This window comes from Epinephelus lanceolatus, chromosome 14, assembly GCF_041903045.1.
Source record: "Epinephelus lanceolatus isolate andai-2023 chromosome 14, ASM4190304v1, whole genome shotgun sequence".
NCBI lineage: Eukaryota > Metazoa > Chordata > Actinopteri > Perciformes > Serranidae > Epinephelus > Epinephelus lanceolatus.
Window position 1 is genome coordinate 14111687 of NC_135747.1, and position 17462 is coordinate 14129148.

General features: G+C 40.3%; 1 protein-coding gene across 1 annotated transcript in view; it reads right to left on the reverse strand.

Annotated features, from left to right (window-relative positions):
• The window catches only part of wnt6b (wingless-type MMTV integration site family, member 6b), a 32504-nt gene that overhangs the window by 12899 nt on the left and 2143 nt on the right, over nt 1-17462 (reverse strand). Inside the window, exon 2 of the mRNA XM_033617020.2 lies at nt 5689-5909. Within this exon, the coding sequence (XP_033472911.1) occupies nt 5689-5909 (221 nt within the window). The remainder of the gene's footprint in view (nt 1-5688; nt 5910-17462) is intronic.

Here is a 17462-nt window from a genome sequence, read left to right on the forward strand (position 1 = left end):
TTATGATGAGAAACAAGAAATTTGACCTTGTTTTGAAGCTGCTTGTATGTGAAAGGTTCATGTACGTTCAATTCCGATGCAAATAGGTTGTCATCCTTGTGTCGACATGTTCATTCATTCAGACTTGTTGCAATGAAGGTGTGAAATGGCAGTGTTTCAGTCATGTTGTGAAATCAACTTAAACCCCTATTATACAAACACATACACACACACACACACACACACACACCTATATGCACACATTTCCACACCCGTCTTCCTCAGCCACTGTCTCTCTTCAAGTGGATTCATGCAAACGTCATTACGTCAAAAATACTGGAGACATTTGCACCATGCCATATGAATGTTTCTGTGTGTGTTATTTCAGCCATACAGCTGGAAATTTGATGTATGCATTATCATGTTCATCATCTAAAACACTGGAATGAATGAAATACACACAAATGCATGCATGCTGGCTGTGCAGTCAGTCATCAGAGCAGAACACCTTCAACTTATCTTATTACTCCCCTAACAACATTTACAGTCAGACACATGTTGTCACACAGCAGCTGTGCTGTCCTGTAACATGTCACAAAGCAGACTGTTCTTATTTACTCCACCATATGACAGAAACCGAGTAGGATGTCAGGTCAAGGAGTATACAGAGTAACAAAGCCAAACAAACACAGGACTTTGAACCTGGAGACAGGGGTCTGTGTCCCGAAAAAAAAAAAAAAAGTCCACAAGTTATCTTTGGACACATCACTTCATCATGCCACTTCTAATAATCTAATTAATTAAATAATTCTAATTATGTTACATAACATGACATCATGTTATGTTAAGTGACCTTATTTGCCAGTAGGGGCACTAATTTGTAAGATATTATATAAACTATGTGTATTATATTTTTCATGAGATACCAAAAGAGCCATTCTAAGAGGATATGTTGCACAAAGTTGCACTTGAACACACCACAAAGGTTACAATCAGCGGCACGTACGTTCTGTGCCTGTATGAAAGGAAATAACTCTCCATACCAGCAGACGGCGGCAGTCTGGATTCTTCATTCAAAAAGGCAAAACCAGACAACCGTCATGACACTAGTTAGCCAGTTAGCACATGGACAACACAATCCCATGTTGAAAAGCAAAGAATATTTACCATGTGCTAGCGAACAATAACAAAAATGACCATGAATCGTTTCTGCTAAATAGGTTCATGGTTAAAATGGATAACATTCAGCAAAGGGCTGCAAGCTGGAAGATTAAGAGTAACATATAATCTAAAGCTATGTAAGACATGCAATCCACTAATAGTCTGAGAGGAAGTGAGGTAGACCTACATCTTTAAAGCCACTATGTGTATATTTTCTAATTTCAGTCGTATCAAAAACAAAGCAGACAAGAAAGCACACAGTATGCTCGTGCCCAACACCCCCACGGACACACACATGAATGGAGTGAAAGCTGCAAAGACTTCACCAGGATTGTCTCATATCTCTACAAAGAATAACCCATGTCATTAAAATAATTTCGAAAGACATATCACATACAATCAAAGCAGAGGTCATTGAGTTTAAGTACACCACTTAGAGAGTGAACACACAAAGGAACTTTTATTTTGACATTTACTGCTACTAGTTCATGACAAACAGTCATTAAGAGCACATCCAGGTAATTGAGGACAAAGGCTTCAAAACAGAGGAGCACTTTGGCCTCCTTCATAGACAGGCAGGAATTTATGATTAATTGCAAGTCTGTCTTCTACTGGTAGATTCTTGTCCCCTTTTCCCTCTCTCTTCCTCTCTGCCTCACTCTATCTTTGTGTCTTTTTTTCTCTGCCTTTCTTCTCCTTTCAGAGACACTGGCAACCCCAGCAGTGTCAAAAGAGATCAGATTAAAAACAAATATGCTTTTTAAGCCTATGGTTAGGCTCAGCTCCAGGAGTTATTGAAAAATTATGTGAACTTTTCTGATGGTGTGAGGCCAAATTATGCTCAAATTCCTAAGTGAATCCTGAAATTCGGTTAAGGATTTTGCCTCTGGTGTGCCACCCCAAGATTTTCAGTGGACCCCTCTGGCCACCCCTATGACACATTTCTGGTGGCACCATTGAAAGTACCTCATGTGGAGAGAGGATGCTCTCAGTGAAGAGTTTTAATTCTGAGTGGATTCATGTTCAGTAGCTCATGTGATTTAGAACAAAATCTTATCAATGGCATGCAGTTACAAAGAACTGAGAATGAAAATGTCACTATCCTACCTTATCTTTCTGAGTATAAAAACTGTGGTATATAAATGCAGCCATATATCATTTTCCTTGAAACAGAATAAATAAACTGTTTTTTGAGCAGCTAAGGAGGCAGAGCAGGTTGATGGAAGATTGGCGGTTCGATACCCGGCTCCTCTAGTCCGCATGTCAAAGCATCTTTGAGCAATATACTGAACCCACAATTGCTACTGAGAGCTGTGCCATCTTTGTGCATGTAATGATTACCTCCTGATGAGCAGATTGGCACCGTGCAAATTTTGCAAACAGTGTGTGAAAGTGTGTGTGAATGGGTGAATGTAGCATGTAGTGTAAAGCCCATTGAGTGGATAGAAAGGTTCCATGTGGTAAGTCCATTTACCATTTACAAATGATAACAGACTTGTTTTACAGTACAAAGTTCTGGCACAGATCAAGGAAAACATTTCTTGGAAACATTCATCTGCTATTTTACATATTTTTGAATAATGTAAAATGTCAATTTCATGTCTTTGTCTCAGCAGAGACCAACAACAGGAAAATGATTGATCTCAAAAGTTTGCATCACAGTCAAACAGTATTATACTGCCTAGAAAGTACATTTTTTTATGTATACTTAGGCCAAGAAGTAATCACAAATTTTCCGAAAATGGGAAGGTTGTGCAGCTTTGATGTAAACAGTTCAGGAGATTGAAAATAACAATTCAGTATTGACTGTTATATTGTGCCATGGAAAATTAATATGATTAAAATGTCAAGTGCCACTTAATGGAGACGTTAATGACAGGCGAGCACAAAACTTCAGTATGCACATATTCCAGCAATGGTACCCAAAATGGTTTTAATAACATGCTTGACACATTTTTTGTCGTATATTAATATCAGTTATTCCCTGTTTGTTTATGAAACACAGAGATAAAGGCTCTCTGTAGTCGCAGTCAAAGAAGAGACAGGCAGCTCTCTATGAATCTAATCATACAAGAGTAAAACCAACACAGTAATTGGAGAGGACCCAGCGGTCACCCAACATCAGTTATATTACAGACTTCAAAGAGCTGGAGGAAGATGTTAAGAGATCTTGCGAGAGATGTTAAGAGAAAAGGGCAATTTTCGCTGATCATTTCAAGCGTGCCCAATCTGATGAAGAGGAGAGTCAGTCAAGTGTGAATACGTCTGGTCTGAAGTACAACAGCTGCCCTTGTCTGTTGGAGTGCCATCAGACAGGGATCTGACCTCAAGTTGACGTAAGGCCGTCAACTGCGGTCATGAGGCCACGGGTTCAGATCCTAAGGTACTCACGGCTGAAAAATGGAACATGACAATATTTTTAATGTGTTCTTTAAAAACCCTCTGACAGGCTTTTGGAAGGACTGATGGAGTGAGCCACAAAGATGATTGTGGGAATTTATATCTCCTCCATCAGCTATGTACATCCAGGTCAAGGGTAAAAAACATCCATAGAAATGAGTCACATGCACCTTTTTTTCTTTTTAAGTTTCTGACAAAATCCAAATAACTGGTGTGATCTGTTTCAATTTCAACATGTCCTCATACCTAAACAACAGCATAGGTAATTTGCCAAAGACTCCCAAAATATATGACATGTATGCCCATTGTACCAGTGATGGGCACACATAGTAAGGGTCTCAGTTTTAAACAAGTGGTTAACATTGTAAAACAGTCCCAATAATCCACCAAAACTGCTTTGTTAGGCTGAGAAAAAAGATCATGGTTTGTGTTAAAATAAGCATGTTTATTACCTAACTTATAAAACATACTAAACTCAAGTCACATATGTGTGTACTTAAGTTACGTACGTAAATGAACATAATTAACGTTGCCCTTGGTTTCACAAAGCACTAAAAAAACAGTCTCCTGGGTTAAAGTCCTGTGTTTGACCCATCCATCCACCCCAGCTGCCTCCCTACATGGACTTAATCGCTTTCTAATTTTAACTACATCACATCACTTTTTTGCTCCCATCCAAATTATTACAGCCATTAGAGGTTGCCACCTAACAGTAAATGAAAATATGAAAAAGACAGTTTTGTTTTTTTTTGTGTGTGTATTAAAGTAAAAATTCAATGTTTTGGAAATTTTGCCAAGAGTACTATGAGAAGACTGATACTTCTCTCATGTGTATCCATTGGATATAAGGCTACAGAGCCAGGATGCAGTTAACTTGGCTTCGCAAAAATAAACAGGGGTTAGCCTAGCACTTCCCACAGGCAACAAAATCTGTCAACAAGCACCACCAAAGCTCACTAATTGATATGAAAGATCTTACATATATTGCTGTAACCCTCAAGAAGTCATTGTGCCAACCCCATGAAACCACAGTGCTGTTTTTACACTTCCTTGTTTGTACAGATTAAACATAGAACAAATAACATGTTAGTGATCTTACAACCCTTTTCACACATGAAAGTCTGAACCAAGGTCTGCATTTTTGTTACACTGTATACATTTAATCTGGTTAGTTTTGGTTTCTAACTGCAATTATGCAAGTGCACTAAAGAACCATACATGACACACCTATGCCCTGGTGTCATCACCTACTTAAGCTGTGTCTCCCTATCCCTGACATTGACCAGTTTGCAGACGCACTCTCCTGTCCTCTCGTCTCCCCTCTCTCTCATCCTCTTGGAAAGTAATTGAGAAGAGTCAGATTTTTTTCGAGTTTTTTTTTCCAGCTGACTCTTTATAAAGTCATCTTCTCCACTCCCCATGTGCTACCACAGTTCATTTGGTTATGCTGTGTTGTTCATGGATAAACTGAAACCTACACTGCACATTTACTACAATTTGCTCTGCTCATGAGCACCTGTCTGCTCTGAGCCCAGCCACCATCACTCTCTCTGTCACTACACAACATACAAACACACTACATGCTGAGGAGCTACACTACTCTTATCACATTATGGTAGCCTGCCAAAACTTCCTGTAATTGGTCCAAATGTTGAATCCATCTAAAATCTGTTATCACACCAGAAATTAACCAAACCATGTTTCAGTTTGATCTGGACAGAGACTGCCCCTTTTCATTGGACCAAGGCTCGGTTGTTTGGTTTGGAACGTTGTCTGTGGGAGGCTTCACACCTGCAATTTTGGATCGGACCAAGCTGATAAGTCCAAAAGTCTGGAGCAAACAAGGTAGGTGTGAAAGGGCCCTAGAGTGCTTGTAGGCAACTTTTGTTACCTTTGGACGGAGTAGGGCTCCCTTTCTTTCCAGTCTTCACTAAGCTAAGCTGCTGCCAGCCTCATATTGAACAGACAGATAAAAGAGTTGCACTGATCTTCACATCTAACTCTGAGCAAGAAGTGAATAAGCCTTTCCTTAAATGTCAAAGTATTGCTTTATGTATGTATGAATGGAAATCCATACTAGATAATAGGGGAAAAAGAGAGACACAAAGTTAGTTATCAACAAGCCAAACACATTCTTCTTTCACTCACCTTGCTGCAGTATTTTGCCAAAGTACTTGTTGTGGCTGGTGCAGTTCCACCGGCGGTACCTGAACTGGTACTGGCACTCCCTGACACCCAGCCTGGCTCCTTTGGCCACCTCACTGACAATCTCTGGCTGAGTTTGGCACAGCTCAGCCTGCTTCCCCGCTAGGCGCTTTGCCTTCCTGCAAATGCTGTTGGGGTCCATCACCAGCGGACTGCCCACCGCCCTGGAAGAATTTAAAGAATGTTATATAAGGGCAGAGAACAATATCTCAGTAACATTATAACAATAGAATAGTTCCCAATTTTCTTTTTGGTGAGCAACACCTGTTAACTTAATCACACAGTAGACAATGTGGCCGCACTCATCAGCAGCCACAAACCAAATGCAAGTTAAGTTTTTTCTGTGGCTGCTGAGCCTGCCAACTCTACCCACCACTTCTCGGCTGCGGCGACAATGTGCTTCTTGAATAGGCACGTGGGAGACAACAGGGCACCGAGTTTCCCAGAGACATCTCAGCTCTGACGTCAGATTCACAAGTCTGTATTTTGCTATTGGACTGCACTTGAGAAAACTGTGTGGTCCTCACAGAGTTGGAAGTGAAACAGTTGGAAGTCTCTTAACAGACAGGCCGTTTACTGTTGATCTTAATGCTAAGTTGATTTTGGTAAACCAGAAGGCAGACTCTGTAGATTTCCTGATGATACAGCCTCTCTGGAGATTCTGTAGCAGTTAAGAGCTTCACCGCTTAAACCACACATATCCCTCGAATCAGCGCAGCTAAAACAATTCCCAGATTAAACCCACTGAGATGAAAAATGTACATATTATATTACTAAAGAGAGAACAAAAATGAATGTTTAAACCTGTAAATCAACCATGCCTCATGTAGTTTAAATATTTAAAACATTAAAATACATATACATACATTTTGTATTTGATGAATGCAGACCCTGGACCTCCTCAATAGCTTTGACAGATGAGTGTATATAATAAAGATAAATAGTTTATTCCAACTCTTAATGGGAAAGAGGGGCTTGGCTCTAGCACTTAGAGGCACTGCCAGCATCTGTGGCCACTTCAGTGGCATAACAGCAAAGTGGCTTGAGATGACTTTATTTCATTCTTTTCCTCCTCCCCTTGCCTCAGCTGTCCTCTACTCATCCCCTCTATACTGTTCACTTTATTCCTGTTCTCACATCCCCCGCTTTTGTTTACTCAGTCACTTTCTGCAAGTCTTCTCCACAGTTGCCCTTAGCTCACAGAATTGCTCCATAACTTCAAGTTTCACCATGACATAGGTGTCAGGAGGGGTATGAATGACACAAAGAGGGAGTGCAAAAAACTGAGAGTGAGCAAAAGACTACCTCATAGGTTTTCATTCAGCCTTGTCTCTGTTAATCACACCGCCTGATATCATTCATCTGCCTCGAGAGTTTGTTTTAAGAAGCAGAACAAACACTCGCCAATCCCCTCTTCTGGCGGTCTGATACCAAGCAAGACATTTGCACACCCACACACATGTATGCACAATCATCCTTGCACACTCAGTCTCTGTGTTTTGGAAGTTTTTTTTAAAAAAAAACTATTGATTTTTATTTTATAAAAAAGCTATTCATATGACAGACTAACATGCCAACACGTGATTGAATGAAAGCACAATTCACAGGAAATCTGGTGTCAGCTTTTTAGCCAAAAACATCATGGAAAGGAAGATCCAGAGGCAAACTGCACACACCAGGACTTAAACATGTGATAATGGCAGGCAGCATGGATTACAGTTATGGTTTCTTTGTAATCCATTCTAATAATTCAACTTGTCCAAAGATTAAGGGGAGTAAATGTATCTAATCCTACAGTGTGAGCTCTGATATCTGGTGTTTAATGTGGAAATTATAGTAAAAGATCATAAGTGCATTGGCACATAAGCATACATGCGCTGTCTACACAGATACACTCCTGGGACACCCACTGCTACATTCCTTCTATGATTATTGAGAGTGTATTGACAACATCGCTATGGAGACAATGCTGTATTTGCAATACAGGTGTTCTGTGTGTACAATGTGTGTGCGAATATGTGTGTTCTCCTCAAGTGTGTGCGTGTGGGAGCCACACAGATAATGAAATCATACAGACAGTCTGTATGTGTTAATTAGCAGGTACAGGTACAATACTTAGCAACACACACTCCCTCTCAACAACCTCTCATTATATACCCACTGCAATCAGACTGCACGTGTGTGTTTGTGCGTGAGAGAGACAGACAGACAGAGAGAAAGAGAGATATATGCAAGTGTATTCCTATACAGTATGTGTAGATTTTTATGGATGTGAGAAAAATAATTTGTGTTTGTCTGTATGTTTGCCCGTGTGTGCGTGTGCACATGCACGTGCCAGGGGCAGCACTGGGAAGCCAGCTCTGTCAGCAGCTCACAATAGCTAGCCTGGTTTTTACAATGGGAGGTGTAGAGTTGTAAAACGAGTGAATGTACTAGATGAAGTTTGGATGGTGTCCTGGAAGCAAAAGACAGAGACAATTAGAGGGCTTTGACAATGAAAAAAATTCCTTATGATCTCTTTTTGCACAAAAGTAAGTACTGCAAAGAGAACCGGGAAAAAAGATTTCTCCTGGCGGAGGATCAAATGTAACAGTAGTTATAAATTCTTATTGTTTTGTGCACTTATGCACTTTGTGATGAATATGGTAATCTGCATGCACTTTGTTTTTAATGTGTCACCCTGAGTGGTGAGTCTACCGGTGATACATACATTACACTTTTTTGCTTTCAATTTTTTCAGGTTCCATGTTTGACACTGGGACTGAGGATAAATCCTGGAGATTACTACAGTACTGTGTAGTACTGGTATGTAGAAGATCTGGACCCAGGCAAATGTGGTATGGATCTGGGATCTGTCTTACATCTGTGTAAGCAGCATCTTCTCTCTTTCTTCTCTACCTGTACATTCTCTCAACAGGTCATAAAAAATAAACACAATAAATTCACATGCTGCCATCTGCTTTATCATACAATTTAACTAATTCCAACACTACCTTCCAAAGACCGAGCAGCTGCACAACAGTTGCAAGGGGATACTGGAAGCACACAATCGGTCAGAGCAGAGAAATGAGCAATAGCAGGACTTTAATTGATTTGAGGCTAATTGCATAGCTGACTTTTATTAAAGTTAGGCGACAGGCTGCTGTGAGTTTCAACAATTAAGACAGATATCAAAGTAAGTATTTGTAGGTGAGACCCTTTCTGACACAGTAGGATGAAATCATCCCTTAATTTTAGTTCAAGGCCTATTTGATAATCCCTACTGGAGTGTCTTCAGTATTAGTTTAGAAACAGGGCATGATGGGAGGAGAATGGGAATGCAGTCTGAATCGGAAAGTGAAGTGAACTGAGGTGGAAAAGCGCCTTGCCGGTGATATACCCAAAAATGGGGTGCAATAATTGGATAATAGGATGACTGTAAGCGGCCTGCATTCTTGCCCTTGTTTGGAGATTAGTACATAAAAGTGTGCATCCCTGTGAGGTTGAAGAAGATATGTGAACAAAAAAACAACAGATATGTTGCATTGTAAGATAAGGAGCTTAATCAATTACAGAGGTCTAGGAATGAAGTCAGTACATTCCGGTCATTTTGTTCCTTATTTCAAATGACCTGAAAAGCTGATAAGCAAAAATCCACCTAAAATGGGTTGTTAGGATATCTTATAAACTAATTATCTAACAAATGCTCATGATAGGCTGTTTCTTGCAGCTCTTATAGTAACATCTATAGAATAACTAACTTACATAAAACAATTTCTGAACTTGCTCTTAACCACTGCATTTGCAGAAATTCTCCAACATACATATATAGGCTAAGTGATTCATTGAAATTACATGAGTTAGTCTTATTTTTTATGAAATCAACTTTAATTTCTGGTGCTGTTTGCTGCTTGACTGCCCCATCAATACAGGTGCATGCCTCCCTGGAGTGCAGCAAGCCGGAGTTGGACCGCAGTTGAAAGGTTGCATTTGAAAGGCAAATCGCCAGCAAATATGGATTGAAGCAGAATATTTCATCAGCTAAAAGCATGTTGTAAATTTTGGAAATGATTACACCTATTTTCTTAAATCAATTTTGACTTTTGAAACATGCTCTTGAATTATTGGGAATGTTTGGCATCCTCTGGAATCCTCCATCAGCTTTGCCGATGACACGGCGCTATACTAGCTTAAAAATACATTTGACGTTTGTAGATGTAGTAGCTTAATCTGTAGGTGGCTAGCTAAGCACTTTTGTGTTTATGTCTGGGGTATTTATTTAGTTTGGGAAACCCCACTATCTCTAGAAGCTCAAGTTGGCTGGCACACTCTCCAGGGACTAGAAAATGCATCTGTTGTTAGGTTGTTACTTTGGTTCGACCTACTTGCTGGAGTAGTAAACTAGGTTCCCTTGCATATAGGAGTCTAGTGACGTGACTGATTGCTTTCCGGTTATTAGTCAGACCCCATGTATTTCCATGGAAATGGAGACTACAGTTAAAAATGTTTTCTTTTACCTTGAGAGCCAACTGCCCCTCAACACCATATATTTTGATTATATATTTTACTTTGTTGGTAATAGTTGTATAATCACAACATTGCACAAGACAGTGTGCTTTAACTTCATTTGTAGCACTTCAGTGACACTTGCAGACCTCGGTGCAAAGGCCTCGGTTCTGACCACATCACCGTCATGCCACAAATGGGGTTACGTAACACCCTCTCATGTAATATTGCTAAAATCCAAAAAGTGCGTGTGGAAGGTGCGACGAAAAGCAGAATTGCTTTAGGGCAACTTGAAAAGGTTTAAGTGCAGAACATGTCATTCATGCATGTCATATGCAGTATTGTCTACACTCTGTTTTGGTTTTAATGGAGCAGTATAGGACAGAATCGGGCACTGACGTAACGTTCTTTGCATCTTGTACTGTATACGATATACAACTGTTGGCTTGACCCAGATCCTACTAGGAACATGTTTGTCTCCTGGTCTGTGGCCCTATGCAGCCACAAGATAAGATAAAAAAATATTATCTACCGCATCATATAAAGATGAAAAAGACTCTTAAAGCTCTAATACCCAATGGAGTGTTTCAAATGGATGCATACATATACACAAATGCAGTTTGTGCATAACATCTTACATCTATGGCACACACACACACACGCATTTATCCAAGCAAACGCATTCGCTACTGTGCGGGCATGCACAGAGATAAAAGCATGTGTACACTTGGAGAAGGAACTACAAAGCCAGACAGTAATCAGATCCTCTTCATGCAAAGTGCCACTGTAATTTATGATAACTCTTGAACAGATAACTCAGTGCAGAACACCGTCTAGAACTTGGAGTCATTGATTTTATCAAGGGCTTTAAGGAAACACTGTCTCGCATGAATAGGTTTTCATGATGATGAAGCCCCAAAACAGAGATGGCGGGTTATACAGTGCCAGATAAAACAAGACAAAGCAAATATAAAATACCCAAATCTAAAGCACTGATAGCAGTGCTGCTCCCATCTGTGACAGGTTGACAGCTGCTCCAAACCTTTACCTTGTGGCTTCTTGAATTGCTTTAACATTCTAAATAACCTTGTATTAGTGATGTACTTTTCACATTTGTTTCTGTTTTTCATATTGTGGCTGTATATTAGCAGGGAAAGACTGAGGTGTCTTAGAAATAGATGCCTTATTCAGTGTTTTCTGAGCCTAGAGGTGGGTCAGAAAGAGATTAAACATTGGTGCTCAGAGCGACCTCAGGTTTCATTAAGGATCTCACGGCACCATAGATAAAGTGCTGTACTGTACGGGGCCCTTCTTTTTTTTTTCACTCCGCCCACGAATGAGTGAATTTCATCCCTCCTTAATCCCTCAAGTATGCTGGAGATGAAGACAGTCACGACAAGCGCTAGTCTGAGACGCCAGAGTGAGAGAGGCAAAGAAAAAGGGTCAGAGAGAGACAGCTAAAGAGAGGGTGTCTGGACATCAACAGAGATGGTGGAGGGTTTCAGCGCAAGATGAGAATGAGATACGGAGAGATAAAGCAGTGATAAAGTGATATGGAAATGGAGATAAAAATGAAACACAAGTAAAATTTGGCCATTATCCAAACTGAAGAAGGTGGAAAATGTATGTGAACAAATCTAGCACCTTTCCAGCGTTCCTGCGAGGACAGTGTGAGAGGGTCTGTGTGTCCTCACTAATTGCTTCCCTCTTTTCCTGACCCTGCTGTCTGGAACGCGTTGATCACTCTCAAACATGTTTGATCATGTTGTTTTTTGCTAATGTAAAACAAGACTGAGAATAATGAAGTTTGCCTTAATAAAATGTTTCAGCACTCATAACTTATAATGCACCCACTCTAAATAGTAGCAATAAAGTGTGACCGAGAGGAAACCAACACCACCAAACCAATTTCACAAAAGAAAAACATTCACAAGTTTGTTCTGCTGTAACAGCTTGGTACAGTGGCACACCCAACAGCACTGACAGCCAAAAGATACAAATTGTCAAAGAATGGATATATTCAGATGAAAAGTACGGGGAAAGGTGCACGGATGTTTGTGGGGCTCAGAAATATCTATCAATCTCATGGAGAGCAGAGCTGGAATGCCGTGTTGGTATGAAGGCTGGTGTTTTCTGGGCACATGGGCATCTGAAGTATGGCTGAGAGGAGAAGCAGACATCATACGTGGAACTGATTAAAGGCAAATTCAGCTTGGAATAGCTCTATTAACTAATGGCGAATAAACAGTAGCTGTGACATATTAGCTACTGTATCAGAGATACTGCTGATGCCTTTGTCAGTGATGTCTTTCAGAGAGTGGCACAAATATTTTTAAAAGCAATATTTATTTCCTTATAATTTCCAGGCATTGGTAAAGACAAACTAAGTATTAATGGCTTGAAAAGTACACTGACTTCTACGAGCCTTTCTATTTTAATCGGTGAAACACTTATAGCCCTGGTTTAGCAACCAGGAAAGTCACATACCAATTGCATGCATTAAATCAACTCACATGATGCAGGATGTTCTCATGCACCATTTGCATGTATACCAACAAAAAGTAATGCATCTCAATTTACGTATAACCCACATAATCATGAGCCAGTAATTCATGTATAACCCACCTAATTGGGAAGGTTGAGATCACGTTTATCCCTGTGACAGTCTGGTGACCTGTCTAGGGTGTACCCCGCCTCAAGCCCAGTGTAAGCTGGGATAGACTCCAGCCTCCTCGCGACCCCCAAAAGGATAAACGGCTACAGGAAATGAATGAATGAATGAATGAGATCACGTGACCAATGCGATGACAACATTGTTGAAGGAAGTGGAATAAAGACCAATAGTCAGCATAAGGAAGCAGGTTGGGGTGGTGAGTGGGTCAAACAACTCAGGACTTTCCCCCAGGAGACTGGTGGTTAAGACTGTGGGAAACCAAGTGAATTTTGGGTTATCTTAAGGTACGTTGTCACCATGTTTCTTTTCCTAAACCTAACCTATGTAACTTTACTTGCCTAAACCTAAAGACGACCAACCGTGTTTTTTTTCCAAACCTAAGGTAACTTCCTTGCCTAAACCTAACCTACATAACATTATGTTAAGTAGATATCATTCAAGGGCCCCTACTTTGTTAGTTATCATACCAACTATTGTATATGCATTTTCATAAGACATCACACAAACCATTGTATATGGAAACATTGCGTGATGCTACTCAGCCAATCAAATCTTTGCATTCTGATAGGCATTACAATTGACTTGGGTCGATGCGATACACACACGTGTGATGAGACAAGAGTTGGCGAAATAAGAGACTCAGAGAAAAGTATTGGCTTGTTCTACAGAAAAAAATAGGGGAGACAGCAAGTCACAGTTTTAAATCAAGAATGGACAGACTCTTACATGTTTGTTCTACCCACAGGCAGTTCAAAACCAGTGTGTCTCATCATATGTTCCAAGACTATGGCGATTATAATAGACTAAGCACAGAGCATCTTTGGAGCAAACATGCCTACTGAAATCTGAACTAAGGGCACAGAAAATAAAATATTTTATATAGCACTGAATCACTGAACTGGATTATAGTGCAAGTTAGATGTGGGGGGTGGGGGAGTCCACCATGTTAAAAATGTACTGATCAACTAAATGTGAGAGTTTGCAAACTCCACAAGTTATGCCATGAAAAACGTTTTCTGATGAGACTGCCGCTGTTTGTGTTAGGAGTAATTAATCAATTTGATGAATTTGAAGCTATAATCTTGACTGACAAATGAAATTGGAAAACTATGATAAAAACAGCAACATGAAACAGTAACAGTAACATGTACAGAAACAACAGTAAAGGAGAACCAGAGACGGCTCCACTCTACAGCAACTTCTACTTTATGCAGAAATGTGAAATCCATCACGTTAGCTTGCAACGTTACAGTTACAGTACATATGAAGCTGGCTCCTGCTGACCCTAAACTATGAGAGCAGTTTTTGCCCCCTTCGTCAAATTGTCGAGGCATTTTGACATCTCTTGGACAATTTGAACCCTCTACCCTTTATATTTATAACACTGGGACATATTTAAAGTATGTAAGCCTGCAAAAACCCCAAAATTCATGTATGCACAGTAGTGCAGACCCACACATACCCACACACACATAAACATGTTTAATTCAGCCCTTTCTCTGATGCCAAACCCACATCGTCATTTATTCTTTATCTGTACCCATCTCCCTGGTCCTGATTAGACATTTAGCTTTTCAGACTAGGAGTGGAGTGGACAAGATAAGATCTGTTACAATGAAACTCTCCTCTGGTGATGATGGCGGTTCTGACTATAGAGCCTGTGTGCGTGTGTGTGTGTGCATGTGCATATATTTTCCCACAACTGTACGACTGAATGAGTGCATTCGTACATCTCTGAGTGCATGTTAAACAGATTAACCCGGGATCCAGTGGTCAGAGACGTATTTGGACTGACACACACATAAACACAAAGGAGAAAGCTGAAACGCACACACACAAATGCAGCGTGTGTGTGCACCTGTAGGCCAGTGGCACGCTCCAAGCAGGCTGTCCACCAAACTGGGACTGTCACAGACACACACACTCACATACACACACACACATTGAGCAAAGTTGGCCCTGCTAAGCACTGCAGTCAAAACCAGTATAAGAGAGCAAAGGCATTCCTCACTCCCCAGAGTCTCTGAGCTGTGCTCTCTGCTCTCAGGCCAAATGATTAGAGTGCTCTAATCAGCAGAGGCTCTGAAAGGACAGCTATCTCCCCGCATTTCATCTCCCTCACTCTCCGTCTATCACTGCCGCTCTCTCTCTTTTCCTTCAGCGACAACCTATCTGTATGATAGGTATTTTCCTTCAAAAGACAAGTACGGCTAAAAGACATACAGAGACATTGAAGAGGAGCGAGCATGAGACAGGGAAGAGAGATGTACCGATGGTATGTCCAGCAGCTTTCAACAGAGAGCATCATTGTCTTGGCAGACTGGGAAACAAACCCGCAGGTGTGGCTTCACCCTAGCTGCACCACAGTTGGCCACTGTGTGTGTGTGTATGCGAATCAGTGTCTGAAAGTGTGCACTTGTGTGTTTTTGTGAGTGAGTGTGCAAGTTAGCCAGCGAACAAGTGAGTGAGTGAAAGAAGATGACAACGTATGTCAGTGGGGATAAAAAGGAAGTAGCTGATTTCTTAGTGTTGATTCCCTTAATCCACTACAGCTTTATTTAAAATGAATGTCGTGAGTCCTGTCGAATGTGCTGCCAGTGGAACGCTGACATGGGCGTTCCAGAGACTGAATATAGTTTCAACACGAGGAGCTACTTGGTCGAAGATTCTTACAAATTTAGCATCATAAATTTGGATGTATCACTTGTGTTTCATTGATTCACTGTTTTTTATCTCTTCCAGTTGATTACACCACCGATTAGGAACAGTGTTTATATGAATGTAAGTACAGCTTTTGTTGATAATAATGGCACAGTGATGCATAAAGGATCAAAATCTACAGTATTTTATTGTGGTGCTATATATATCTTCTCATGTTGGTGTTTTTTTAATTGTCATTCTTTTTTGAGTTGCAATTAGCCCTGATGGACAACAAGATTTTGCCAAATTTAGCCCAAACACACAGAGTGTTTAAAAGCAACGTATATGTAAATGACCCCTGTATATGACATTGTTTTTCCCTCTTTCCCCCGAGACCAGTACCCCTCTGGGTAAACATGACTTGTCCACATTGATATTATGTCCTCCGTCTACACTGAGGTACCTGAACACTGTGCTTTTCAAAAAATGCCCCCAGTGACCCCATCTCTGAAAAATCTGGTCTGGCATTTCAGTGTGGACAAGGAAAACTGAGCTCTTGGAAAACGATAGCAAACCCCTATTCAGGCACTGTCAGTGGCTATGTTGCAGTAAAGTTACGACAATTTAACTTAGCTTACCCTTTCTTACCCATTTTCTACCAAATTAGCTCTGGTTCTTGAACCGGGTCTGTTCAGGATTCTTGAAGTAATCTAGTGAATCAGCCTGCATGTCCACCAATTTTGCGCAGAAGTATTGTAATCAAGGATGTGTCATCAATGAAGGACATTGCACAATTCACAACAGAAATAAACAGCAGTAGCAAAGCCAAGGATTGCATTGATTACCTGCAAACTTTTGTTGTGTTATTACTAGGGCTGCCACTAACGATTATTTTCATTGTCGACTAATCTGTCGATTATTTCTTCGATTAGTCGACTAATTATTTCATCAAAAAATGTGTTAAAATGTTGAAAAATGTCGGTCTGTCTTGCCCAAACCCCAAAATTACATCATCTAATGTCTTGTTTCATACTCACGGCGAAAGGTTTTAGTTCACTGTCACGGGAGAGTGTGTAAAGCTGCCAATATCTGAACTTAAGAAGCTGCAGTAAGAGTATTTTGGGGTACTTTTATAGTACTTTTCTTTAAAAAATGACTCAAACTGATTAGTCGACTACTAAAATAGTCACCGATTATTTTAATAGTCAATTAGTCATCGATTAGTCGACTACTAAAATAGTCACCGATTATTTTAATAGTCGATTAGTCATCGATTAGTTGACTAATCGTGGCAGCCCTAGTTATTACAGATATTTGTTTTTATCAAAAAAGTATGGACTAACAAGTAATTAATCCTGCATGCTGTTTTTTTTCCCAAAGATTTCTCTCTTGACGTTTCCATTGTTGTTCTCTACCCTCTCTTTTCAGCCTGTAGAATATGACACACTCTCTGATGTTGTCACAGTTCACACAGTTCCCCCACTTTTCATGTTCTGAACCATTTTATTTTTGGTCGAAATGCTCTGAATGGTTCAAAATTAGATACAGGCACAGAATCGGTTCTATGTTGTTGGAAAAGTGGTATCAGTAATTTTAACATCAATATTAGCCATTACACGGTGCACACACTGTCACTCACTCATACATCTATGTTGATTTTATAACAACTTAGCGATCATAAAATAGTGATTCAGCATTGCAGTGTAGGAGTTTCTGTTTTCCTGATCAACAGGTAGCATTTTTGAGCCAAGATGTCCAGTGAGTGAGAGACTCAGCACAGTAACTGGACTGTGTCTGTCCTTTTCCTTAACAGATGTTGGCTTTGATACACTCTTGTACTTTGCCAACAAAAAGATGACAAAGAACAGATTTTGAACTGTTCAGGCATCTTACATCTTTAAGAAAACATCCCGGGAAC